This window comes from Trichomonas vaginalis, chromosome V (genome assembly GCF_026262505.1).
Source record: "Trichomonas vaginalis G3 chromosome V, whole genome shotgun sequence".
In the NCBI taxonomy this organism is placed as follows: domain Eukaryota; phylum Parabasalia; order Trichomonadida; family Trichomonadidae; genus Trichomonas; species Trichomonas vaginalis.
Window position 1 is genome coordinate 13,002,885 of NC_067207.1, and position 26,382 is coordinate 13,029,266.

The following is a 26,382-nucleotide window of genomic DNA, read 5'->3' on the forward strand; positions in this document are numbered from 1 at the left end:
ATCTTTTTTCACATACAATTTTAACCAATCATCATAAATCCATAGTTATTATACCAATTATTTTAAAATTAAAATTAGAATTTGAGATTAAAGCTTTAAAGAAACGTATTAATATTTATTAAAAATTAACTAATAATTACTTTTACGAGCAGGAGAACCTTTTTTTGGAGACATGCTGTTGGAAACAATGTTTGTGAGTTGCTGAGAAGCTTTTTGAAGGTTTTCAGCAATCTTCTGTAAACTTTCAACAACTCCATCATCATCCTCGTTTTCTTCATTGTCAGAATATGCATAATCGGAATAATCATTGTTTTCATCATAATAATCAGAATAATCTCCTTCCATTTCATCTTCTTGATTCATTTTCTCAAGCTCTTTCCTCATTCTGACTTCTTCAAGGATAGTTTGTACTTTTTGTTTTCTTTCAAATTCATATTGCGCCCGAGCTCTTGCAATTGCTTCAGCTTCAAGTCTACGCTGCTCCATGGCTTGTTGCATTCTTGCCTTTTGAATTCTGCGCTCAATTAATTGTTGGATTTTTGGATCCGTTTGAGAATATTTTGGAGGGGCGTAACATCTGTGATGATGTCTTGGAGTCTTGTTTATACGAGATACATGGTCTCTTGATAGTTCGCGTGCGCAACGACTACAAATTACGCGTGAGTTTTCTTTTGGTGAACTATGATGATGATGTTTAGGATGAGAATGATGCTTCAATATGTTTTGACTCATGTTATCTCTCTTTGGTGATTCGGGTAATACTTCAGATTCGTTAGCGTCTAATTTATCGTAATCTTCTGTCGAAATGATGACAGCTTTATATTTTTTTGGCGAATTCCTAATAAGTTCTTTCAGTAATTGATCCTTGGCAGCTCTCATGTCATCAGTTTGAGTAAAAGACATTCTTCAAATGAGGTGATAACCGTTCATATATAAAATCTTTACAACAAAAAAAATAAATGTTAAGTTTACACTAATAAGCGATAGCAAATAGGTTTTTCTTAAAATAAGCGCAATTGAGAAATTAAATTTTTAGATCATCTGAATTTAAATTAAGGGGGTATTCTCAAGTGAACTGATCCTCTCAATTTCCCCAAACTTAGAGGGTACTCAGGTGCCTAAATAGTATACTTATCTAAACTTTCTCTTAACCTTTAAAATACCACATATACAAGTAAGTTAATTTTTAAGCAAGTTTATGAAAAGAGGTCTTTTTCATGAAATTTGCAATTATCTTGCATTTTCCGGAAAAATCCTATCTTTAGCAACTTGTGAGATTTTGATTCTGCTCTGGCTATAGATAATGATTGCCTTATTCCGGCCTTCAGATACGAAGTATTTCCTTCGGAAAAGTGAACTTTATAGCATTTCGAAGCTGGTCTTTAGTGGGCTCTCCGAGCCATGTGAGGTGACTTTTTTTAATTTATGAGAAAAGAATGACTTATCTTTTGGCATCGGGATTGATCGGGAAATTGGGATCAACTCATTCAATTTTATCCCGATTAATCGGGATAGATTTCAATACTTTACGGATCAGAATGATTTTAGGTGAAGTGAAAATTTAAAAAATTCATATCTTTCTTTATATTTGTTTCTAAGGGTATTCATTTATATAGCATTGAAGTATATATTATTAGCTATCATTACATATCGGTCAAGTTTGATTTGGACTTAGGATGTGTAATGCGAATGCAAATTATTATTTTAATTTATAATTAAAATAACCCAACTTGTAGTATAGTCTCTAGCAATGTACCTGTCACACTATGGAAGGCTTTAAACTTGATTTTAAAGAACAAGCCAAATAATCAGATTTTAAATAATGAGAATTTAATGTAGTGAACACTTATTTAAGTTCGTGAATGAATCTATATCCTTTAGTAAAATACAATTGAATAGGTTTACACTCAAAATATATGAGTTTTTATCTTCTAGATATTTTATCGATTTCAAAATTAAAGTCAAAATCGATGTTATAGTGTTTATAATAATTGGGATTTGTCTGATTGCATTATGACATTATTAGAATGTTTGAAATCGATTTCTTAAATTTCAAAATAATCATATATATCAAAAATTTAACATGTGGTAAGATTGTTATATGATTATTTTTTCGGCTAATGATATGTAAACTAGTAACAGCATGTAGAATGAATAAGAATAAAAAGAAAATGAGAAATTATTTAGTAAAAATTGAATAAGAAAAAATTGAGAAGTATTCAAAAAAATAATGAATTATAAAATATTAGTTTTATATAGTATATTAATATTTCACAATTTTATTTTTGAATGTGTTTGAAATGAATTGAGAAGATTTTATATGAAAATGTATTTATGAAAATTGCAGAATGAGATTATTATAAAGAGTTAACAATAGGTAATATTAAAAAATGGTGAAAGATGAAATAAGATATTAGATGAAGAAGAAAATAATAAAGAAATAAAAAAGATAAAGATTAAAAAAATAAATTTATGATAAAAAGAAAGTGGTGGTTAAATGTAATGTACTGTGAAGTTGCGTTTAGAAATATTGAGAAAGGTGAAAGATAAAAGAATATGAAATTAATTGAAAATAAAATAGTAAAATTAAGTAGGGAAGGCATTGTTTGCTTTAATATTATATGTAAAAGAGATATTGATATAAGGTAGAGATATAATTTAAAGTTTTGAATCAGAATGTCTTATTGAAAAACAGATTTGTCTGATCACAAGCACTTAAGACTTTTATAACAATAGAAATGTGTTTATGATATTGAAATAGTCAAATTACAATTTTTTTTTCTAAGATGTCTTATTGAAAAACAGATTTGTCTGATCACAAGCACTTAAGACTTTTATAACAATAGAAATGTGTTTATGATATTGAAATAGTCAAATTACAATTTTTTTTTCTAAGATGTCTTATTGAAAAACAGATTTGTCTGATCACAAGCACTTAAGACTTTTATAACAATAGAAATGTGTTTATGATATTGAAATAGTCAAATTACAATTTTTTTTTCTAAGATGTCTTATTGAAAAACAGATTTGTCTGATCACAAGCACTTAAGACTTTTATAACAATAGAAATGTGTTTATGATATTGAAATAGTCAAATTACAATTTTTTTTTCTAAAGATGTCTTATATCACTATAATGTTTTATTGTTTCCATTCAAACTATAATTACAATTCTATACAAAATCCAATGAATATAAAATAACCTTTAATTCAACCATAATAAAAAAAATAATATAATAAATTAGTCATCTTCCGACAAAGGACTTTCCAAATCATCTTCATCAAATTTTGGTAAAGCCTGACTTAAATTTCTCACTCTGTTTAATCTCTTTTCGCATTTTTCAGCAATAATTTCAAGTTTGTTCTTCTGTATTTCCTTTTTTGGACGTATGATCCAACTATCGTCATCATCGCTATCAACATTATTCTTTTTGGGCATAGCAGGGTTGGAAATTTCTTTGAAATTTTGAACTTCTTCAACTTCTTTGTAAACGTCGCTTTCAGACGATATAGGTTCCTCGTCATTGTCTGATTCAGATTTGTCTGTAGTACTTTTCTCGTTTGGAGCATTTGAAATTTTTTTATTTTCAAAAGTCTCGGATTCTGAACTTATTGGTGTCTCAAAAGATCCATCTGATAATTCTGGAATAGGATATGGACTCTTTTTACCTTTAGCCTTTACCTCGAAATCATCATCAGAATCATCTGAGAGAGGTTCATCTGTAACTTCTGAATTTGAACTGCTGTGGTCTGAATTTGAATGAGCCTTCTCAATTTTGCTTGTTTTGCGAGTAATTTTCGAAAATTTTTCACCAAGATCACCATTAGGCTTTTGTATGTTCTTTTTTCTTGTAAGAAAACGATTACTTCTTTGTTTTGGAAATTTGGTTCGGTTAATTTTCGTGATTCCCTTTTGTTCGATTGAGAATAAATTCTCGGTGAGTAATGTTTTATCGAATTTGTAATTTGATGGATTTGCCATTGATTTGATCACTTGATTAACCACTTTATTCTGGTCATTTGGGATTTCATTGAGAATCTTCTCATCATTTTGAGAAAACTCAGTTAGTATCCCTATTATGGGTACGGAGGCACTGCGCGCCTCCTTACCCATTATATGTGAATTTGACACTTTACGAAACCGGTAACGTATATTTTACAACACAACCATAACACCAACTTAACCATAAATATTTACAAAACCGTCTGACACATAAACGACTTCACTAACGACTTCACTAACGAATTCACTACCGTCCTCACTAAATAAAAAATAACCTTATTTTTATTTTTTTAAAATTTTTTATTTCATTACAAAGACATGTCCGACTACATTTACTATGACTCTTTCCCAGAACATTTCCGTGAACTATTCAAAACTCAAGTAAAACTGAGAAACATGCATTTTAACAAAGACAGACCCATTGACGATGAAAGAAACCCTGAATATATTACAATCCCTTATGACGCAAAGTTCATTGCATACATTCCTTATGGTCGCAGAGGAACGAAAACTATTTCAACAAAGAACAAAAATTATTTCTGGAGCGATGAAGAAAATTGCCTTATCTACATAAATGCATACTTAAATAAAGCTACATATTGTACAAAAGAAGGTTGGACTGGATTTGAGCTCTACATATACGACGACGATGGAAACAGACGTTGTGTATACCCATACGATAATATGTACCATTGTTTTCATCAAGCATTAAACGAATACATAGTCAGTAAGGGTCTCATTCCTGCTGAGTAGAAATGTTATCTCAATAGTTTTCGTCATTTATATAAAAAAAAATAAAAATAAAATAAAAAATAAACTTAAAAATAAATGATATCACCACCCTCACACGTATGAAAACATACCACAAAAAATAAATTTAGGGTAGATGGGTATATCTAACCCGATTTCTAACCTCATTTCTACCCTGTTGAATTCATTGCTTTATAACTATCTTCCTTGGTTTCTTTTTAGTTGCTTTCTTAACATCTGTCTCCAACTTGACTGTCTTTCTTCTTCGTCCGTAATGATACCAATTACTTCCACCAGTCAATGGGTCAAATGGTCGTTCATAAGGGTTTCCATACATTCCATAAGGTCCGTATGGATAAACCGCTGGTGGAAGTTGTGAGAAGAAACATTTTCTTTAGTTCCATCGACTCTATTTAAATGCATTGTTTCACCTTTCATCTGGTCATTAAAGTCTTTTGCGTGTTTTGCAAACTCATCGTCCTTTCCTAAAGCATTTTCTGACTCAGTCGCAACCAAATTGGATGCTTTATTTATGATCCCTATTTTATTTAATCTTAACTTCTTTGCAACCCAGCCTCCAATCTTTCCTTTATTTGCATCTAATGTCTTTGAAACCCTTCCTCCACTCATTTTATTTACTGCGTCATAAGCTCCAAGTGCTTTTGCTCCAAATGCTAATGCTTTTGTTCCCATTGCGCCTAAAGCTGCCCAAGCTACCATTTACACCATATTAAAATCATCTCTCTTCAATATTATCTCATAAAAGTTCTCGTTACTGGAGAAAGTCAATGAAACATAAACGTTCTCACGGGCTTCGCCCTCACCGCTTTGCGGTCTATCTAACTTATTTCTTATATCATCTATACGCTTCAAAATGTCTGAACAATTGCTAACATCTTCTACAACAATTATTTCATCATGAATGACCTTCAAAAACAAACTCATTTAATATGCTATTAAAATCATCTCAATAATGAGTCCATCCTTTCCGTCTTTAGGTAGCACAACATCTTTCATTGAAGAAGGTTCGACAAGTCTTATGTTAAACTTACTGACAAAGTTTGTTATACTATAATGCTTCGGTGGCGAATACATATAGTTTGAAAGACATAATATAGATTCTTCAGCAAATTCACTTATACTGGATTTTATAACAATGTTCTCACGAGACCAAATACCACCAATTGACAATCTTGTAAGCAATCCTGCTGAACCTTCTACTGTAAACGTCGATGGTAACATTCCACGAAGGTCATCTATTGACATCTTTGAGTCACTGAATTTAAATATTTTCTTAAAGCAATCGTCATTATCTAATCATGCAATAGCTTTGAAGTTTTCATTCGAATATACATCAGTTAGTATACATATCTTCAGTACGGTGGCACTGCGCTCCATCTTACCGAAGTTATGTCAATCTGACACTTTACAAAACCATTAACGTATATTTTACATCGCATATGCAATATTTCTAATAACCTTAAACTATTTCTGCCACGTAAAGTATTTATCACATAAACCACCTCATCTCACCTCTCTGTACGTTATATATTGTGCGCAGGTCATTGCCCATGGCAACTCCCCGCGACACAATGCACGTGCATGAAAAAATAAACGTTCTCACTAACGTTCTCACTAATGTTCTCATTTACAAAAGTATTGCAACTCTTTCCATTGCTGTGCTTCACATAATAGTTCATATTCTTCAGTATCACTACTGTCGCTCCAATCGTCTGAGTCAAAGTCGCTGTCATAATTAATGTTTATAAGTTTTGACAAATGTAATGAAACACGCTTACCGTTTGTATCTACTGCTTGTATATATCTTCCATTATGTTTGCTATCATAAATGCTCAAACTAACTTTACCCTTTCTCCCTCGTATCTGATAGAATGTATTTTCATGAGGAACGAAGAACAAATTCTTGAACTCATGACCGTTGTAGTTTGTTATCTCAATAGTTTTCGTCATTACATCCAAATAAAAATTTTCAGTAAAAATAAAACTAATGAAATATTTTATTCCTCACTGTCGTCTGCTTTATCCAACTCTTCTAGCTTCTTCCTAAGTTCAGCAATGTTGTCCTCATGAAGTTTAATCTTCCTTAATATACCTTCTCTATCTAATGGTTGTTTTATCTTTCTAAACTGAACTCTACCATCCTTCATAGTATGAATGTAAAAACCTTCTGGAATAGTTCCTGATTTAATGTATTCTACCAAGAACTTTTGTTTCATTGCTTCAGTGACTTTAGTCGTCATTTTACTCTAAATAAAATGTTCAAATAAAATAAAAATAACGTTATTTTTTCAGTAAGGAAACGCAGGAGTTTTACGATTTATTTGAGGAGTAGGTTCTGGTTTAAATGTTGGCGTCGGTTTAGGAGTTGACTTTTGAACAGGAGTTTGTACTTCCATAGGTTCAGGAGTCATTGAAGGTTTTGCTTGTGAAGGCGTTGGTTTTGGCGAAGGTGTTGGAGTTTGTTTAACTTCAGCTACTTCAGTATTATTTACAACATTTGCTTTATTTCTTTTCAACATCATAACGGCTCCTTCTGTAGCTAGCAAACCTAGTGGGAGACCATATCTTATATAAGGACTTGACCAAATGCTATTTTTGACAGGAGCTGGTGGAACACCTAATCTTGGTGAGACTGCTCTTTGCCATTGTGCAGCTCGTAAGAAATATTCAATAGGTGCTCCATAATCGTTTGGTAAAGTTTGTTTCATAGATGGTGAAGGTTCACGAGAGCTTGATGAAGAACTCATTTATAAGCTTTAAAAATAAACGTTCATCCTTTATTCCTCACTGTCGTCCGTAGCTAAGTTATAGTCATCTAATCTTATTATGGGGATGCCATTAGCACGCACCTGAATGGCAAAGCAACAATCCCTCATAAATCCAATAAGTGGCTTTGGTACATTTTCAGTTGCTAGTTCAATAGGTCCTTTAACAGACAAATTGTATGTTATTGGAGCAGTAGATGTTTGACCTTGCTGGAAGCAAAAGTCCACTTCTGTTGGAAAACCACATAAGAAATGTGTGTTGTCATAGCTATCCCATTTATGTTCCACACTACCATCATCCACCAATGACCTCATAACATCTTCATTAAATCCTATCATATCATTGTTTGTATTGCAGGCGTTCGCAACCATTTCATAAAATACAGGTCCATATGATTTTTCAGGTTCTGCAGGCATATTTCCATAAGCTCCCATGGAAAGCTGAAGATATTTAAACTTAGGGTTCTCAAAATTAACATAATAGTTGTCTTTCTTTCTAAATAGTGCCCAAATACTTTTAACATTAATAGGCGTATAAGCTGCTGTAAATGTTGCACTTGAACTATCTGTATTCTTTGAGAATGAACCGTCCATAGGAATCCAATCCATAACTTTAACAGGAAAACATAAAGCCTCGTTTGTATAATGTTCTACAAGTTCTGTATAAATGTTAGGGTCTAAAGAGAATGACTTTGGATGAATGAACATTCATTAAAATCCATCTTTGTTCGAAATAGTTGCTGGGTTACAGTTGTAATAGTAACTGTTCCACTAGCTTCTACTGCCTTCGTTATCATAGTGAATGGTTCATTCCATGGAACAAATTTATTTGTCGGTGGATTTGAATCTGAAGCAAATGCAACTTTAAGAGTTGGATTGAAAGCAATGATATCATTTACAGATATAGATGTGCATTGTAAGGCGTCGCTACTGAACTTTACTTTAAGCTGAATGTTTCCTGCAAAAGCTGGAATAAATCGAATAGCTTCTAATGGAAGGAATCTTCTAACAGGAATTCTTAAACAAAGCTTAAAATCAAATGATTTTCCTGCTGTAATTGGACCACTAACAATTTGTCCTGTTCTGCATGTTCCCGAATGACTCCATACATCTTCATGTCGAGTCTTTGAGAAAACATCTACTTTCTTTATTTGTTCGGTAGTTTTGTGAGTTTGAAGTTATATATGCTTCTTCTCTTGCGTTGTCTTGAGAATATACGATACGACCATTTGCAAGGATTTGATATCCAGCAACTGCATAGAAAGCGTCATCGAAACCAATCCAAAATCCTGGTGGGTTTGTTTTATTGGAACCTGAACCAATTTCTTTATCTACAATAAATTGACCTTCCATTTTATACGTAATGAATGTATTGTAAAGGTCCAACATATTTTCACCAGGAGGTGAGAGATTGAATGTTACCCATGTGTTATCTTTAGCAGTTCCAGGTTGTGATGGAATCTTTGCGTCAGAATATTTTCTATTAGTGTCACCAATTTGAACTGCATTGTCTATGATAACAAAATATGAGCGAATCTGATGAATATGCTCTGCTGGAGTAAATTCGTTTAGCTGTTCGTTCTGCATGTATTTACTTCAGATAAAATATCTATTTACTTCATTATTCTCACTCTTCTTCTTGGCATTCGTGGTGGAAGTTGTTTCTTGACATTTTCAATGAACTGTACATTCTCTTTTGTCTCAACTTCTTTCACTGGCGGGTCAGGATTCTTTGACTCGGTTTGTTTTTCAATGAAATTCACGAACTTTGCAATAAGCTCTTGGTTCGTTATTGAAAGTACATCTGGCTTTTTTTCTTCTGGTTCTATTGACTTTTCAGTTTGAATAGAAGGCTTAACATGGGCTTCGTGGACTTCACCCTTACCATACACCTTAATGTTGTCGCTTTCTGCATTCGCTAATGGAACCTTTCTTTTTCTTACGTATATTTTACCATCTTTACTCTGACTTACGTAATAGAAAGGATGTTGTATTCCTCTTGCGTCATTTAATATAATAGACTCTCGCTCTGATTTTGACAAGCTCATTTTACATTGGTTAAAGTTTTAAGTTAGATTTTTATCCGCAGTCAAATGACTCAGACAATAGATGTTGAAGCATTGAAGAAAGAAATTCGTGAGCAAATTTTATCCGAACTGAAGGAACAAAAACAAGAACAAAAGCCAGAGAGACCAAAGAGAAAACTTAGTGAAAAACAACTAGCTGCATTAGCTGCTGGAAGACAAAAGAACCCAAGACTACTGGCGAAAAAAGCTAGAGAAGAAGCTGAAGCAAAAGCTAGAGAAGAAGCAAAAGCAAAGAAAGAGTAAATGGGTTATTTTTCGAACTAAATGTATAGACAAATACCTTTATCTGTTGCGTTCAGTAGTGAAAACCCTGACGTCAAAATAAAGGGGAACAGAGTAACGTTTAAGTTTCCAACAGACTGGATTGTGAACATAAATGAAGAGAAGTACATTGGCATAACAAATATGTATATAACACGTGCTTTCAGAAAGGTTGACTTTATACTTCAAGTCGAGATAGAAAATGACGAACAGTCTTTAAGCGACCAAAACATTCACATATCCAAATACTTTAAAGACGATACAACATTGTTGCAATGTATGATTTCATTTAATGAGATGTTCGAGAAAAAGTTCAACATTGAAGTACAAACTTTACAGCCTTTACGTGAGTTTCTTGCACAACTGAAAGAAGAAGGTAGTCAGCCACAACTTATAGACTTTCATTATGAATTTAATGAAAATGAAGATGGAACACATGACTGTCAGTTTGTTGTATTCTCACCATTCAATGAAGTCGCTAAAGAGAAAGAAAATCCATTACGTATAAAATTTCAAATCTCTGAACCAAGTGATGATTTCAAGAATGTTTTCAATTATGATGCAATGCTTCCGAGGAAAAATGAATTTTCAAAGATTGTAACACCCGGCATTTGGGATAGAAAGCAAGCTATTCTTTTCTCTAATATAGCCAAAGGCGTTGAAAATGAGTTCATTGGTCATACAAGAACTTCACCACTTCCTAACCCTAAATATAGGGTGTCCAAATGTGCGTTTAGCACAGCGCTCTATATGAGACTATTAAAGGAGATATATGCTGATTATAAATATATAATAAAAAATATGAATATATGTATATGATGAGTATGTTGTATTTTGGCGCCATGCCGGTATATAAAATGAATTTTGAGACAAGAGGCGGTTTCGCGGGAAATTTTGGCGGGATTTTTTTCATTTTTTAATGAATCATAAAGAAAACATCCTCGCTCTTGCAAAAAAATGCAAAGACTGTAAAAAAATCTACGAGACATTGGTAAAATGCTTCGGTATGGATGCTCCTAGCTATTCCACTGTAACGTATCATGTTAGGATGTATCACTTCATGAACAAAAAGGCGCCCATCATAAAAATTGACAAAAAATCGCCGGATCAAAGAAAAATCAAAGCAATTCTTCAAGCGCTAGATGAAGACCCAAGAGCATCACTCAGAAGGATAGAGGAGATGACAAAGATACCATGTACAACAGTCAGTTATTATCTGCACAATTATTTGAACTACAAACTAGCGTATACACGTTGGGTTCCGCACAACCTTAATTCAGTTCAAAAAAAATCTAGAGTCCAATCTTCGAAAGAGCTCCTCTCTATATTGGGTGCGTATCAATCCAAGAAGTTTCGCTTTTTAGTAACAGGGGACGAGTCTTGGTTTCAATATGCAACAGAAGCCAAAATCATGTGGATCCCGAAGGATGAAAATCCGCAAACATTCCCGAAGAAAAAAATTGACACACCAATGATGATGTTGTCGGTTTTTTGGGGCGTGAATGGCATCATCGCAATTGATATTCTTCAAAAACCTAATACGATGAATGCTCAGTATCTAATTGACAATGTTCTTACTCAAATTATCAATTCTGATGAGTTTGAGAAATCCAAACAACAAAAACAAAAGTTTGCAATTCATTTTGATAATTCAAGAGTTCACAAAAGTCATAAGGTAATGAATTACTTGTTGGAAAACAATGTCAAAGTTGTTCCAAACCCAATTTATTCACCTGATATTGCACCCTCTGACTTTTATTTATTCGGCACGCTAAAAAAGAGAGCTGAAGGACGCGAATTCGCGAGTCCAGATGATCTTGAAAATTTTGTAAGAGAGCAATTTGAGCAATTTTCTCATGATGATTTAAAGCGTGTCTTTCAAGCCTGGATCGATCGCTGCGAACGCGTGATTGAATCCAATGGTGATTATATTTAAATAAACTTTATATATATGTAACTTGTTTATTTCTATTCGCAGTATTCAGGTTTGTGCTAAACACACCTTTGGATAGATTTTAACTTCTGAAGGTAATGGATGTCCTTCCGCAGTCAGTTGTTCTCTCACTACCGTTTGAAGCTTTGTGTTAAAAACTTTCATGTCATCTCCTGTATCTAAGTTCACATACACAGCAACAGGAAAACTATCTTGCTTCTTTGTTTCATCATTATACCTCAAAACATTAAAGTTCTTCAATAATATTGTTCTTCCTGCTGGAATACTTCGAACCTGTCTGATTTCAATAGCTTTCTCACCTCCTACATACTCTACCCAGTGTCTTGGATATTCATAAGTATACTGACTTTCTTGAATTTTGGTTGGTTTCATCATAACGTGTTCATAGTATATCTTTATACTCTTGTCAGTTAGACTCGGTGCTATGTTCTGAATATTTCTGACTTGCATTTTTAATGGAGATAAAATGAAGCATTTAATACATGACGTAGATGAAGACATGAATGAAACTACAGACAAACTTAACTCTTCTCTTATTCTTCCTTTCAGCAAAGATTATGAGTTCTGTTCAAATGGTGTGTATTTCTATTGTGGAAAGATGGGTTCAGGTAAGACATTTAACCTCATTCGTCATATACTCATAACAGAGCGTTTAGGAAATGACTCATATTATGACCAAATCATTATATCAGCAACTTCAGACTCTATGGATTCAACAGCGAAAACATTTATGTCAAAAGTTCAAGCCTCTGTCGTTAAAGTTCCAGACAGTGAACTCATTGAATTTCTTCAACGTTACATTCGACGTAAGAGGAAATATTATGCCATCGTAGAGTTCATACAGTCAGGAATGCAAAAGACTTCTGAGGAGATGGAAAGAATTATTGACAAACACCACTTACGTCAATACTCAGGAGTTTACGATATGAAACGACTTACAAACTACATTCTATCAAAACTTTCAAAATACCCCTTCAAAAAAATATCCATCAAACACTTTATTAGTTTGTGACGACTTCGCTGGTAAAGGTTTAGTGTCAAAACCAGACTCACCATTAGCTAACATCATTACTAAAGTCAGACATTACCACTTAACTGTAGCAATACTTATGCAAACATGGAGGTTTTTAGCTTTAAACATAAAACGTCTCATAACTGACTTCGTTATCTTTCAAGGTTTCTCACGCTATGATATTGAACTCATTTGGAAACAGTCAGGTATAACATTACCTTTTGAAGAAATTTGGGAAGCATATAAGTCTCTCATCTCTCCTCGTTCATACCTTGAGATTCATATCATGACTAATACCATTAAAGTCAAAAATATTCCATGGGAACGACCAACATTGTTTTAAAGTTTAACCTTCAATTGACTGATGGTAAACAAATTCCATGCATCTCTGTCGCCATTTCTGTTAATATTTTTGCTATCATTCATATCATCCACTTCCCCATCCGTTAGCTTTTGAGGATATGCGTTATAATAGCTGTTCTTAAATGAAGGCTTTTCACCTTTGAGAGCATAAACTCTATAACTTTCTGCATACTTTATGTTTGAACCTCCTGAGCCATCATTGACATAAATTTTATAGGCTTCCACCCTTTGTTCATGTTCCTGCTTCTTCCCTTAGCTCTTTTGTTCAGTAGTTCTACATCTTTATACACAGCACCTGTCTCAGTGAATTCAACAATATTTTCATTCGTTAGCTTTACATTCAAACCCTTGTCGAGTATATTGTTCATTTCATACATATAAAAGGTTTTTATTCTATATGAAATGAGAAGCAAATCCATCTTAGCTGGTGCCGTTAATGTTCCAATTGAACCAACATCAAATGTTGACTCACGAACGACAAACAATATTGTCATAAAGAACTATAGTTCGGAGTGTTTGAAAGAAAAAGAACCAGATCTTAAGTCGGTGAATTTAAACACAGCTTCAAACGCTAACGCTACATCAGATGTTAAGTTAGAGTATCCACCACTGGACCAAGTTCTTTCAAGAGAAGCCAACGACAATCCTTACACAAATGTTCAAACAAATCCTTCAGATAACGTAGACCATTACCTTCTTCAGTTATACCAAACAATTTTACTCAAAGACGATAAGAAGCTTTTGACAAATCTTATAAGCAAGAACCAAATAATTCTAACAAAGGAGGACCTTGAAAATGTTATCTCACGAATAACAGGGAAACAATGTGTCATTGACTATCTCGACCCTGAAATCGAATGCTGTGGTCAAACTCCACTATTCATGAAAATAGGTAACATCCGCATCATTGAAACGCCAGGTACTCCAGGAGTTGAGTTTAAGTATAGATATTCGAACGAGTATACAAAACTATCTACTGACTATAAGCTTTGTTTGAAATATGTTTTAGTAAATTAAAGCAGTCAGTCAGTCAAAAAAATTTCAAGTTAGCAATTTGTAATATCTATCCAAAACTTCTTCAACAGTATCGAACTCATCTTCATAATGCAAACCTAATCTTATTGACTTGGTGCAGTTTTCACTAACACAATATTTTTCTGTTCTCTTGACTGACATAACTAATTCATTTGTTTCATCAAACAGCAACAACCAAAGTTCATGACCTAATACATAACATTCATACTTTATATTTTTAGCTCTGAGTTCTCTTGTAAGCTGTTGCATTTAATATTTTCTAAAAAGTCAACTTCAACAGTCATTCGCACTGGTGCCTTCAGTTCTACAGGCTCTCCTTGAAAGTCAACAAGTCTGAATTGCATGTCTTTCAAATTATGAGGACTAATGCGAACCCATTTACCTAAATGAGTTTCTATGACAGGAACATTTGGAATGAACATTGAATTTACTTCATAACAGAAAGACTTATATTCTACTGAACCTTTACTATTAACTCCTGAAATACCTGTGACATTAGCTATTTTTGACTCAACGTACAAACAATTGCCATAACATACATATGGAACAGATTTCATCTCAATCGTTTTGTCAACACTTTTCAAAGGAAATGTCATATGGTATGCTCCCAGAAGCAATTGAACTCTATGACTCATTCGTGTTATCTTAAACTCCTTCGCATAACTGAACTTCAATGTTCCCTCAGAAGAAAGTTCGACATCTATGTTGTCAATAGTTTCTTCATTTATGAGAGTATCTATGACTCCAGCAATTTTATCTATTCTATACCCAGCTCTGTTAGGAAATGTTATAACACTTCTTACACCATCTATTTCAATTTCTATGAAATCTGTTTCATCTGTTATGACAAAAGTTGCGATCGTATTGAAGTCAACAACTCTGAAAGCAAGTGCTTCATTCTGAAGTCCTAAGTTTGTTTGTAGCTTTACTGTCCTGTATTCGTTTGGGTCTGTACTTTGCAAATAGAACAACATTTTATTCTCATTAAAATATGACTATTGCTGCATATGCGTATGAAACAAATGAAGCAAGAAGAGCACACGAATTAGTAAATGAAAACTCAACATTAACCATTGAAGGCAATGATTTAGTCATTGACGATGGAAAAACTAAAAAAGTCATTGATTTCGATACTTTTAACACTTATGACCCATTCATTACAACAAGCAAGGTTCCCATCATAAATGATGGAACGGTGCAATATATAAATTCTACAGTAGATGCCTCATTAGTGAAAGTATTAAATGTTCTCATTGAATTGTTAAAGAGCTTTCGATTTGACGACAACATTAAATGCTTAAAGAATTTAGTCATGAATGAGAAACAAATTCTCGGTGTTGCTGGTAGCAGTAATGATGTACACCTTATGACATTAGAATATTATAACGAACATAAAGATGAACTGAAAGGAGAGAAGGGTGACACTGGACCTCAAGGACCACAAGGAATACAAGGAATACAAGGAATACAAGGACCTCAAGGCGAAAACGGTTTGGAGGTGAAGATGGAAAGGATGGAAAAACTGCTAAATCATGGATATGGAACCTTATAAATACTGGTTTAACAGCTGCTTCATATGGAGTTCTTCAATACCAAATCGGAAAGATATGGGCAGTACTTGGTGAAGAAGCTTTAGATGACGTTAAAGATGCTTTGAACTTCATTTCAAATGGTTCGGATACTATTAAAACTTTATCTGGTTGGATGCAAGAAACAAGGAGTCAAATAGATACTGTAAGACGTATAGCAAACAATGCACGTACGGGATTGGATACTTTACGAGAAGCACAAAATACACTAAAGGAAGCAAATGATATTCTTGGCTCAGTATCAGACATGCATGAAGATTGGCTTAAAGGTATTGACAAATCTTTAAAAAATCACAGTCAGTCTATTGCTGACTACAAGAAAAGTATAGATTTTTTACATAGTGCTATGGACGTACATGATGGAAGCATAAGGAACTTACTTAATGCTAACAATAACTTACCAGGAACTATTAAAGCATTTATAAAGTCCTTTGTAAAACCTGGTGCTCTAACATTTAGGTCTTTGAGAGCAAGAGCATTGAAATCAAGAGATGCAGAAACTCCAACAGAACCTACAGAAGGAACTGAAACAACAGAAACTCCAGAAGAACCACCAAAACCAACAGCTAATGAAATATTGTTCGAATATTTTCCAAGGTACTCTGTTCTCATTGCATACATTCAAGAAATACTTAAGAAAGCAGACTTGACTTTAGGAGATGATGAAAGTTCTGTATATCTTTCGTTCCAGTTTCAAATAGCAGAACTTTTGAGACAGATATGCTTAATGTATGACAACATCTCTGATTTCACAAGATATGATGACGACCATGACCCCGAACACGGTGAAGAAGAAGTTTTACAAACATCCATTAAGACAGGAAAGGTTTTAACACAAAGTCTCATTATTGACACCGAAGATGGTGAAGTGGATGTTCTTCAAGAGCTGAAGAAAAATACTTCTGAAGGAGGTGTGGTAGGCATGAACTTGAAATAAATGAGATAGAAGAGAAATTAGCCGAAAAAGCAGATAAAAACCATGTTCATTATATAAGTTCAGATGAACAGATTATAACGGATTATCATGGATATTTAACACAGATGAAGAAGTGAAGACGGAAGATGTTAATGAAAGAAGATATAAATTCATTCGTGCTGAAGGTTATGACATACACTGTACTGTACAGTATGACACAGGTAAAGCACCAGAAGCATTTGGTTATAACAATGAAATTTATGCTTCATACTTCTTTGTTAACGGTGTATTAGTTGAACCAAGATTTATTGAGAGTTAAGGCAAAAATAACTTTTGAAGATGCTATTAAAAGTAAAGCTGACAAAGATGAACTTGACGCAACGAACAAAGTTTTGAAATCTCATAAACACAATATCTCCGATATAAATGAACTTCAAGCTACATTAAATAGTAAAGCTGACAAGAACCATACACATGAATCCTTCACTACTGTTAGAGCAGACGACATAATATTGAACTATACCCTTGGTTCAAGTGCACCTTTAGAGAATCCAAGTACAAGCGTAAAAGATACTCTTAATAGTTTAAATAGTAAATGTATGAACATTGAAGGACATGTCAGAAACTTTGAAACATATGAACTACCAGCAATGTTAGATAAGAAAGCTGACAAAACTTATGTGGATGAAGAACTTGAAAAGAAAGCAAGCAGAGATGAACTTAGTTCGTATACTAGAGCAGAAGATATAGCAATAATTCAGAAAAGTATTGACAAAAAGGCTGACAAAAAACATTGGCATTATACAGTAAAAGGAGGTAAGGGAGTGCGCGTTGGTTCAGATTATTCTGAATATCTTGAAAGAACAAATGAAACTAAAGTCATTGACGGTATAACATATACACGTTTCAACAGAACTAAGACAGAAGTACATTATGAAGTTCATAGAGAAGATATTCGTGAAAGTTTTGAATGGAATGAAGAAATATGGTCAGCAACTGCAGAAATGGATATGATTTTAAATCCGGAGTTTTTCATTCAAATCGTTGAAGTTAAAAACTATGAAGATATAATGGAGGACAAAGCTGACAAAACAGAGCTTCAAACATTAAAGACTGAAATACTTCAAACATTATATCCTTGGTTCTTTATATACGTCAATGAACTCAACAAATCCAGCAAGTGTTTTAGGTTTTGGTACTTGGGAACAGATTGTAGACAAATTCTTATACTGTGCTAACTCTTCAAAGCAAACAGGAGGCTCAAAGAAAATTAATGAAGCAAACTTACCTGCGCACACTCATACAGGAACGACAAACTTTTCTGGCGACCATAGCCACTCATTAAGAGACCACCCATTATACAACTCAGACTATAAAGCTGGCAATGAGTTTTATCTCCATCTTATAACAATTCAGCAAAAAAGACTTTTCGACCAACTGAACCAGGAGGAAATCATGTCCATACTTTCACAACAAATCCAACAGGCTCGGGTGAAGATTATATGCCACCATTTATGACTGTATTCGCATGGTACCGTCTTGAATAAAATCTTTAACTTTACATAAATGAGCTTGAAAGAAGTATTCGAACAACATCCATGGAGGTCATTTAAGAAGTTCAATGAAGCAGCAAAAAAGTTGGGGATTTACTAACAGAGCTGAAGTTAAAAAGTTCTTTGACAAAAATGTTGTACATCAAACAAAAATAAACCCTTACGACTACTTTTTACCAATTTACTCCAACACTCCTGACGCATACCAATTTGACACTCTCATTCAAAGCAGAAAAGGAGGACATAAACCATTCCTCATCTTCATTAATGTTAACACTCGCAAAGCATATGCATATCCAATGAGGAATAAAGGAACTCGTGAAGTGTTAAGAGTTTTACAAAAGTTTGTAGCAGAACATAGCCCAAGTACTTTAACATCAGACCAAGACAGTGCATACCTCAGCAATGAAATCACAGATTTTCTCATTAAGCATAACATAACTCACTACACTACTGAAGACCATAACCATAACATACTCGGTATCATAAACCGCTTCATAAGAACGCTCAGAGATTTAAACCAAGAGCGAGACTTTACCGAAGAAACAATGAAACATTTTCTCGAAGTATATAATTCCTCAACGCATTCTACAACAGGACATACACCAAATTCAATGACACAACAACAAGAAGAAAAGTATATACAAAAGAAACGAAGTCAAACACAAAATATCAGAAATTCAACACAATTTACCCTCATTCCTGGTACAAAAGTTCGTGTAGTTCTTGACGACAAACCGTTGACAAAGAAACGTTTAAGGTTAAGTCGAAATTATTATATCGTAGACTCTACGCAAGGTAATGGATATCTTATAAAAGCTGCTGACGACTCCATAGCATTTTACCCTCGTCATAAATTAGTTGAAAGTAGTAATGGCAAACTTGCTGAAACCATTGACGAAGCAAAGCGAGGAGTGGTTATTGAAATACTTGGCTATAACACAAACGATGACACTTATAAAGTAAGATATGAAGGAGGCGTTGAAGATGTTATACCATCTAAGAACTTGAGAGAGTCGAAGCCAACACATCTGGGACCATTAGAGCGGGAGTACTGGAAAGACAAAAATATGCCAGAAAGAATAAGAAAATTCTTCTAAACTTTTTCATTAGATGTAAATCAGACATGAACGAGAACAGTCATGATATCATTAATGGTACCATTTATTTTAACATAAATGAACAAAAATAATGAATTTCATTAGTTAGAAAAATAACGCTAATTTTATTTTTTTCTAATTTTTTATCTTGTATGTAAGAACAGAAATGTCAGTCGAAGCAAAAACATTCACGAACAAATCTAATGGCGAAACATTCACAAAAGGCACTTATAACGGTATTGAAGTCTTACATAGAGACAAGGATGGTTACATTAATGCAACAAAGATGGCAAGAGAAGCAGGAAAGTTAAACCATTTAAACAGATTTCTCAATAGTGCTAAAATGCAGGAAATTCTTGAGTTTTGGTTGAAAGAATACGGTGGAGCCAAAAGTGGCTCGACCTCAAAACAAGCATTTTATGAGCTTACTAAGGGTGTTATAAATGAATTCAAAGGTATTTACATACATCCTGACCTCGTTCATTTTGTTGCTGAATGGTGCTCTGTAAAGTATGCATTTTATGTCAAAGATATTATGGACTCCATAGACAAGAAAGTTCATGAGAAATTAGATGAAGAAGAACTTGAAGATACAGTAGAGAATGCTAAACCTTTGTTCGAACAAGATGTTAGAAAAATGCGCGAAAAACAATTAGAACATGAACGTGAGATATGTTATGGTTATAGAGATTCTCCATACGAACTAGACCAATGGGAACAAGAAGATTTAAAGAGAGAATTTAGAGAATATGAACTCGCTAAGATAGCATTAGAAGCTGCAGAAAAGAAGTTAAAAGTTTGGGGTCGTTTTGTACAAAAATATTGTGAGTAAATGAACCATTTATTTTTGTCATAAATGACCAAAAAATAATGTTTATGTTAGAATGTTAGATCTAACACGTTTTCTAACCTCTTTTATAACATGGTCTAAAACTCTCGAAAATCATGAATTTTTGACATTTCCTTATGAAAGAAAAATAACGCTAATTTTTTTCTAAGAAAAATTTTTATCTTGTATGTAAAGACAGTAATGACAAACATTGAGTTTGAAACAGTTAGAAAGATTGACAATGACACCAAAGTGGTTAGAATTGGTGATTTAAACGTAAGATACTGTAAGAAATACAACAAATATTCTTTGTCAGACATTATAACACCATCTGGAAAGAAAACAAAGGACTGGGTTAGAATTGCTTCTACTCAGAAAATTTTAACAAGAAATCCTGAGCTTATGATATCAGTAAGATTCTATGGAACTACAGCATATCTCATTGACAAAAGTCTTATACCAATAATTCTTCTATGGATTGACCCAGTTGTTGGATATAACTTCATAACTTATGGTTCATTCGATACGGAACGTTGCAGTGAAGGCTTACTTTACATCGTTCAGAAACCGAAGGACTTCAATACAAAGAGATATAAGATAGGAAGAACATATAATATAACTCAAAGATATGACAGTACAATCAATAGAGTCAAGGTTGTGTTCGTTAATGATATGAGAGCTGCAGAAACAGAACTACTTGAAAAGTTTGAGAAAATGTATGGTGCTCCCATGAAAGGTAAAGAAACGTTTGAAGTAGATGAGATAGATAAAGCTATAAAATTATTTGACGAAGTTGCTGAAAAATACATGTAAAGCGTTTATTTTTGGTCTTTTGTGAAAGTCAGAAAATAACGCTAATTTTTTTCTAACAAAATTTTTCTTGTATGTAAGAACAGCAACGACAACATCAGTTATCGTTCATGAAGCCATTAATGAAGAATATGAATACATACAGTATAACAAACAACTGAGACTCATTCGTTCAGTCAAAGATGACATGTACCAAATGCAGAGTATTTTGACAACATGTTTTGCTCCAGAGAATAAAACACCAAATGAATGGTTTGAATTAAATAGCACTCATGAACTCCTCAGTGAGTTTGAACATGTAGAACTTAAAAAGATGTACCAAGACAGACAAAACTTACCATCACATCTAAAAGGTATATATGTTCATAAGTTCCTAGTTAGTTCAATAGCAATGTGGGCTTCACCTCGTTATGCAATCTACATACTTATGCTACTTGACGAACTTTGTACAAAGCAGAGAGAAGATATGATGAAAGAAGACAAAAGCATACAGAAAAGAATACCGCGTTCAGTACCAAAAGGAAAGGAAAAGAGTTATAAGTATATGATATATACTGAAGAGTTGGAGAAAGAAGAAGACAGAGATATGGTTATGTTGCATTTAGTGAGAAGAAACAACAAAGCTTTTATGACTTAGCTAAGATATATAAATCTGACAGAAACTGGTTCTATCGTGAAAACTTACCGATTTCAATGACACCGAATGAGCAAATAAAGGAAATTGTCAAAAATACTCTTCCTCAAACACACTATGACATCAAAGGTTGCACAATACTTACATTCAAAGAAGACTTAACATTACTGAAGGAAAAAATAACAGAATATTTTGACAACTTCAAAGAGGAAAAATAAAAAAATCTAAGCTAATTTTATTTTTTTTATAAAATTTTATCTCATATGAAAGAACATGAATTTAGAATATTCGGAAGTCATGACAGAAGAAGAGAACGAACAACATGTAAAAGATTATGCAAAATTTCTGAAGACATACAAAGCATTTAAACAATATCTAAATGCTTCTAAAGATTATGCAAAATTTCTGAAGGTATATAAAGCTTATGAAAAAGCGTATGAAAAGTTTATACATTGGGGAATTGTTGTAAAATATCGATATGAAGACTAACCAAAAATATATTTTTGCTTAAATAACGTCAGGGTCAATTTCTTCAACCATTTCACTTCCTTCGTCAATGTCAATAGAAGCTTCTTCAACCTTTGGTAAGAACTTTTGTATAACATCTTTGTTCGTTATTGTTTTCAGCGATGAAGGATTATATTTCACATTTGTTTCACCTTTCTTATATTCTTTCTGTTCAGAAAAATTCATAGCAATACTGAAGAAGTCAATGTTAGAGTTCTTTATGACAGTATAGTGTGTATCTTTGACATTCACGAAGAAACTCTTTTGTTTCAAAACTACTGCTAACTCTTGTGAAGTATAACGTTTGCGGTCAATGACGATAGCTAATGGTCTGACATACTGACCGAACTTAGATTCTTTCACAAACTTCTTGTTAAAGATAACATTAACATTTGAAGCACCATTGAACTCATTCTTGATGGCAGTAGCGAGAGCATTGTATGAAAAGAACTTGCAATCTTGCATGTGTTTCATTAAAATAAAAAGTTTGAAATATTTTAAAACTAACCTTAAAAAATCTAAGCTAATTTTTTCAAAAAATATTTTTTTATTTCCTACTAAAGATGTATCGGAAGTTGTCTAAGTTAGAACACTCGGAAATAAAACAACTTCTTACAGAAGCTAATATAGATGTTGCAAAGCATTACGCAACAAACAAAAAAGCACTCGCTGACATCCTCAATGACTATAATGGTGAAATAACTTATGATAGAATTCATGAGTTCATAAAGCCGCAACGCGGCGAGGACGAAGTCCATGCAAGAGCATTTCCTTTAAATGACGTTGCTATTGACTTATATCATAGACGTTCAGTACCTCATGAAGTAAGAAGAGAAATGTTTGACACAACAAATGCGAACGTTGGTCATACTCGTAAAGCTCTTTCTCATGACGTTCGTCAAGAGATGTTTGAACTTACGAACTCAAACGTTGGTGAAACAAGAAGAGCTGTACCTCATGAAGTAAGAAGAGAAATGTTGACATAACAAATGCAAACGTTGGTGAAACACGAAAGAGAGACGACACACTGAAACAACAGAGAAGAGAGATGTTTAAAAGTGCTATAGAACAAGTTCGCAAAGCTAATGATGTCATTCGTTCCATTGACGACAAACCAAAAGAAGGTGAGAGATGGTTAAAGAAAGATGAAGAGAATAGGAAGAGAAATGTGAAGTCAGGCAATAGACTCATTGACTTTAACATCGAAGCTTTAGATGAACCAAACAGAGACTACTTACACAAACATTTCGGTAAGGTTTTCATGAGACTCTTAGAGAAAATTAAAATAAACTCACAACAGAGATGGATGGTATGTTATAAACTTGGTGGAAAGTATGAATGTTCTACGTTAAACCTCAATAATATTGGAACATTACTACATCAGCTCTTGAAGGAGAACTTTATATCAGAGATAGAAGCAAATGCTGCAGGTATTGTTGAAATGCACTATGACTTCTTCTTGACAAACATAAAGAATCTTACTGAAATAAAGATGTATGATTTAACAGAATATGAAGGCTTAACGATGTCAGATGTAAAGAAAGGCAAACCAAAAAAGAGACCATATAGAGATGAAAGCACACTGACAAATGACCAGAAAGCCATTTTGGAAGCTCTTAAGCAAACAGGAAACCCAGCACTTATAGAAAGCTTTTGGAAAGATAATGGTGAAAAGAAGTTTTATAAGAAGAGAAGCGGTCAGTTCTGGAAGTATCTTTGCACATTACCTATAAATCTTGAACGCTACCAAATCTTCAATGAACTGAACAAAAGAACTGCAACACTTATGACAGAGGACAATTGTTTCGTTTATGCTTGCATTCAGGCTGGAGTAAATGAAGAAACTATTGACCACATGAGAGAAGTCATTCGTGTTAGAGACTTTCCTCAAAGTAAAGTACAAGAAATTTCTGACGCAACAGGTATAGCATTTAATGTTACCATTGGTTATTTCAATGACTCAAGACATAATGAAATAAAGAGATATATACCAAAAGAATGTGAAACTGTTAGAACTATTGACTTACTTCTTGTTGAAGACCACTACATGCTAAATGAAAGACTTCCAATGACAACATATTTCATTCGAAACTATAAAGAAATTCTCAAAGCTTGTGGTGGAATGAACATTGAGAAACAGATGAAGATTTATACAAAGAGAGAAGATAAATATGTAGTTCGTTATGATAGAACAACACCGTTATGGGATGTTATGAAAACATTGTGGGAGTGCAAATATTTCGAACCTATTTCTTATGGAGAACTTTTCACATATACTACTGACTTATATAAACAGAACCTTGCACCATTTAAAGATTGTCATATGCTCCAAAGTATTGTGTACAACTGAAGAGAAAGCAGAGTCAAAAGAAGTAAATAAATAAATGTAAGTTCATTCCTGAGCACGTTTTCTTTGCTGACTTTGAGTGCAGTACCGATGGCTTTCATAAAGCTTTTAACATATGTTATGACAGTGAAGATGGTTCAGTGAGTGAAAGCATATGGGGTCAAACTGTGCAACAGAATTTTTGGAGCGACTTCCTGACAAGAGTTTAATATATTTCCATAACCTCAGTTATGACATAAACTTCATCTTAAGACACATGACAGAAGTGAAAGGAACTCCCATCATTAAAGGTTCACGAACAATGCAAATAACTGGTTATATAAAGGACGGGCAATTATTATAAAAGACTCTTACAGTGTTATAAATAAGAAGCTTAAACTATTTCCTGCTATGTTTAACTTACAAACAGGACCGAAAGAAGTATTTCCATATAACTACTACAGCAGGTTTTTGTTAGCAATGACAACAGAACTGGTGTCATTTCTGAAGCATGTAAGTTTCCGATGGAACATTCATGAAAAAATAGATTCCATCAAAGGTTGCAGAATAGATGAGAACCACTTCGACTTAGAAAAGTATAGCACGTTTTATGCAAACAAGATGTAAGAATTTTAAGAGAAGGTTTTGTTAAGTTCCGCAATGACATATTGAAAGAATTTGATTTAAACGTTTATGACTACGTTAGTATTTGTTCAATTGCTAACAAATTATTTGAGAACAGAGTGTACTTCCCGAATGGAAATTTATATGACCTCTCAAATAAACCAAGAGAATTTATTTCAGCATTCAAGGTGGAAGATGTATGTTGTCAGATAACATGAAACAAAAGAGCGAAAAGAAACTCATTGCTGACTTCGACGCTGTTTCATTATATCCATCAGCTATAGCAAGACTTTATACTTTAGAAGGAATTCCAAAGGTTATGAAGAAAGAAATGTTAAGCACAGAGTATCTCATGAGACATTTATTCGATGACGACCAAAAGGAACCCATTGGTGAAAAGTTTATGTCTGGCTTCTTTGTTCTCATTAAGATAAAGAGATTGGTACATAGACACTTTCCTTTAATAGTTTGTGACCCTGAACTAAATCCAGAACTTAACGTTCCCAGAAGTTCAAACACTTGCTGTTTAATGTATGTTGACCATATAACATTACAAGACCTCATAAAATATCAAGGTGTCAAATGTGAAGTGTTGCAAGGATACTATTACGATGGAAACAGAGATATTAAATAAGAGATGAAGTAAAGAAGTTGTTTGAGTTAAGGTTAAAGTATAAGAAAGAAGGAAATCCTTTGCAAGAAAATATAAAGCTCATTCTGAACAGTATTTATGGCAAAACTATTCTATCTCCTATTGAGTCAAAAATAACCATAGTAGATGACAAAGATGCTATAAGATATGCCATCAGAAACTACAACCATATAGTGAAGTTCGAAGGTTTGGATGGTTCGATAAAACTATTTTCAAGCTAACGAAAAGCATTTGCAGACACTTTAACTTCTGTCCACTTGGTGTTAATATTCTGTCAATGTCGAAGAGAATAATGAACGAAGTATTCTGTACTGCAGAAGATATGGGACTTCAAATATTTTACCAGGACTGTGATAGCATGCATATTTTCAATGAAGACATACCAAAGCTTGCAGCAGAGTTTAAGAAGAGATACGGTAGAGAACTTATTGGTAAAACATTAGGTCAGTTCCATTCTGACTTCGCAGAAATAACACCTGGAAAACAAAGTTTAGCATACAAGTCAATATTTTGTGGAAAGAAGACTTACATAGACTTACTCACTAATGATTTAAATGAAGTTGCATTTCATGCACGTTGTAAAGGTGTAAAC

At 33.5% G+C, this 26,382-nt stretch overlaps 13 protein-coding genes and 9 pseudogenes across 22 annotated transcripts, besides 7 other annotated features; 14 read left to right on the forward strand and 8 right to left on the reverse strand.

Moving 5' to 3' along the window:
- Positions 1 to 129: 129 nt before the first annotated feature.
- On the reverse strand, positions 130 to 925 carry TVAGG3_0326940 (uncharacterized protein; the record flags this gene model as incomplete). The annotated part of the gene is made up of 1 exon (XM_001297699.1): positions 130 to 903. One exon carries the CDS (start codon positions 901 to 903, stop codon positions 130 to 132), a length of 774 nt encoding a protein of 257 aa, XP_001297700.1.
- Positions 926 to 1,450: 525 nt separating this feature from the next.
- Positions 1,451 to 1,516: a mobile genetic element.
- A 1,160-nt stretch (positions 1,517 to 2,676) lies between these two features.
- Positions 2,677 to 2,718: a terminal%2Cinverted (terminal inverted repeat of rnd_5_family_231/Phantom2 transposon ID:TVAGG3_0326960).
- Positions 2,677 to 4,063: a mobile genetic element.
- Positions 3,399 to 3,981, reverse strand: TVAGG3_0326970 (MULE transposase domain-containing protein; the record flags this gene model as incomplete). Its single annotated transcript, XM_001284556.1, has 1 exon — positions 3,399 to 3,981. A coding segment is annotated over one exon (583 nt), but the record flags the coding sequence as incomplete, so codon positions are not given.
- Positions 4,063 to 4,418: a terminal%2Cinverted (terminal inverted repeat of Maverick-1A/2 transposon ID:TVAGG3_0326980).
- Positions 4,063 to 26,382: part of a mobile genetic element that runs on past the window's edge.
- Positions 4,420 to 4,755, forward strand: TVAGG3_0326990 (uncharacterized protein; the record flags this gene model as incomplete). The annotated part of the gene is made up of 1 exon (XM_051230305.1): positions 4,420 to 4,755. A coding segment is annotated over one exon (336 nt), but the record flags the coding sequence as incomplete, so codon positions are not given.
- On the reverse strand, positions 4,937 to 5,472 carry TVAGG3_0327000 (annotated as a pseudogene). Its single transcript has one exon. A coding segment is annotated over exon 1 (536 nt).
- TVAGG3_0327010 (uncharacterized protein) lies at positions 5,698 to 6,018 on the reverse strand (the record flags this gene model as incomplete). The annotated part of the gene is made up of 1 exon (XM_001291447.1): positions 5,698 to 6,018. The coding sequence occupies one exon, from the start codon at positions 6,016 to 6,018 to the stop codon at positions 5,698 to 5,700; it is 321 nt and encodes a 106-aa protein (XP_001291448.1).
- Positions 6,771 to 7,013, reverse strand: TVAGG3_0327020 (uncharacterized protein; the record flags this gene model as incomplete). The annotated part of the gene is made up of 1 exon (XM_001291446.1): positions 6,771 to 7,013. One exon carries the CDS (start codon positions 7,011 to 7,013, stop codon positions 6,771 to 6,773), a length of 243 nt encoding a protein of 80 aa, XP_001291447.1.
- TVAGG3_0327030 (repellent protein 1 family) lies at positions 7,062 to 7,520 on the reverse strand (the record flags this gene model as incomplete). Its single annotated transcript, XM_051230306.1, has 1 exon — positions 7,062 to 7,520. The coding sequence occupies one exon, from the start codon at positions 7,518 to 7,520 to the stop codon at positions 7,062 to 7,064; it is 459 nt and encodes a 152-aa protein (XP_051100036.1).
- On the reverse strand, positions 9,152 to 9,586 carry TVAGG3_0327040 (uncharacterized protein; the record flags this gene model as incomplete). The annotated part of the gene is made up of 1 exon (XM_001301478.2): positions 9,152 to 9,586. The coding sequence occupies one exon, from the start codon at positions 9,584 to 9,586 to the stop codon at positions 9,152 to 9,154; it is 435 nt and encodes a 144-aa protein (XP_001301479.2).
- Positions 9,632 to 9,868, forward strand: TVAGG3_0327050 (uncharacterized protein; the record flags this gene model as incomplete). Its single annotated transcript, XM_001301479.2, has 1 exon — positions 9,632 to 9,868. One exon carries the CDS (start codon positions 9,632 to 9,634, stop codon positions 9,866 to 9,868), a length of 237 nt encoding a protein of 78 aa, XP_001301480.2.
- Positions 10,600 to 10,627: a terminal%2Cinverted (terminal inverted repeat of Mariner transposon ID:TVAGG3_0327060).
- Positions 10,600 to 11,895: a mobile genetic element.
- TVAGG3_0327070 lies at positions 10,696 to 11,822 on the forward strand (annotated as a pseudogene). The gene has a single exon. A coding segment is annotated over exon 1 (1,127 nt).
- Positions 12,340 to 12,782, forward strand: TVAGG3_0327080 (uncharacterized protein; the record flags this gene model as incomplete). The annotated part of the gene is made up of 1 exon (XM_051230307.1): positions 12,340 to 12,782. A coding segment is annotated over one exon (443 nt), but the record flags the coding sequence as incomplete, so codon positions are not given.
- On the forward strand, positions 12,826 to 13,192 carry TVAGG3_0327090 (annotated as a pseudogene). Its single transcript has one exon. A coding segment is annotated over exon 1 (367 nt).
- On the forward strand, positions 13,618 to 14,232 carry TVAGG3_0327100 (uncharacterized protein; the record flags this gene model as incomplete). Its single annotated transcript, XM_051230308.1, has 1 exon — positions 13,618 to 14,232. The coding sequence occupies one exon, from the start codon at positions 13,618 to 13,620 to the stop codon at positions 14,230 to 14,232; it is 615 nt and encodes a 204-aa protein (XP_051100038.1).
- TVAGG3_0327110 (uncharacterized protein) lies at positions 14,460 to 14,885 on the reverse strand (the record flags this gene model as incomplete). Its single annotated transcript, XM_051230309.1, has 1 exon — positions 14,460 to 14,885. One exon carries the CDS (start codon positions 14,883 to 14,885, stop codon positions 14,460 to 14,462), a length of 426 nt encoding a protein of 141 aa, XP_051100039.1.
- TVAGG3_0327120 lies at positions 15,563 to 17,141 on the forward strand (annotated as a pseudogene). Its single transcript has one exon. A coding segment is annotated over exon 1 (1,579 nt).
- On the forward strand, positions 17,914 to 18,288 carry TVAGG3_0327130 (annotated as a pseudogene). Its single transcript has one exon. A coding segment is annotated over exon 1 (375 nt).
- TVAGG3_0327140 (integrase core domain containing protein family) lies at positions 18,923 to 19,408 on the forward strand (the record flags this gene model as incomplete). Its single annotated transcript, XM_051230310.1, has 1 exon — positions 18,923 to 19,408. One exon carries the CDS (start codon positions 18,923 to 18,925, stop codon positions 19,406 to 19,408), a length of 486 nt encoding a protein of 161 aa, XP_051100040.1.
- TVAGG3_0327150 (uncharacterized protein) lies at positions 19,695 to 20,240 on the forward strand (the record flags this gene model as incomplete). The annotated part of the gene is made up of 1 exon (XM_051230311.1): positions 19,695 to 20,240. One exon carries the CDS (start codon positions 19,695 to 19,697, stop codon positions 20,238 to 20,240), a length of 546 nt encoding a protein of 181 aa, XP_051100041.1.
- On the forward strand, positions 20,708 to 21,050 carry TVAGG3_0327160 (annotated as a pseudogene). Its single transcript has one exon. A coding segment is annotated over exon 1 (343 nt).
- On the forward strand, positions 21,517 to 21,851 carry TVAGG3_0327170 (annotated as a pseudogene). The gene has a single exon. A coding segment is annotated over exon 1 (335 nt).
- TVAGG3_0327180 lies at positions 22,752 to 23,441 on the forward strand (annotated as a pseudogene). Its single transcript has one exon. A coding segment is annotated over exon 1 (690 nt).
- Positions 24,994 to 25,556, forward strand: TVAGG3_0327190 (annotated as a pseudogene). Its single transcript has one exon. A coding segment is annotated over exon 1 (563 nt).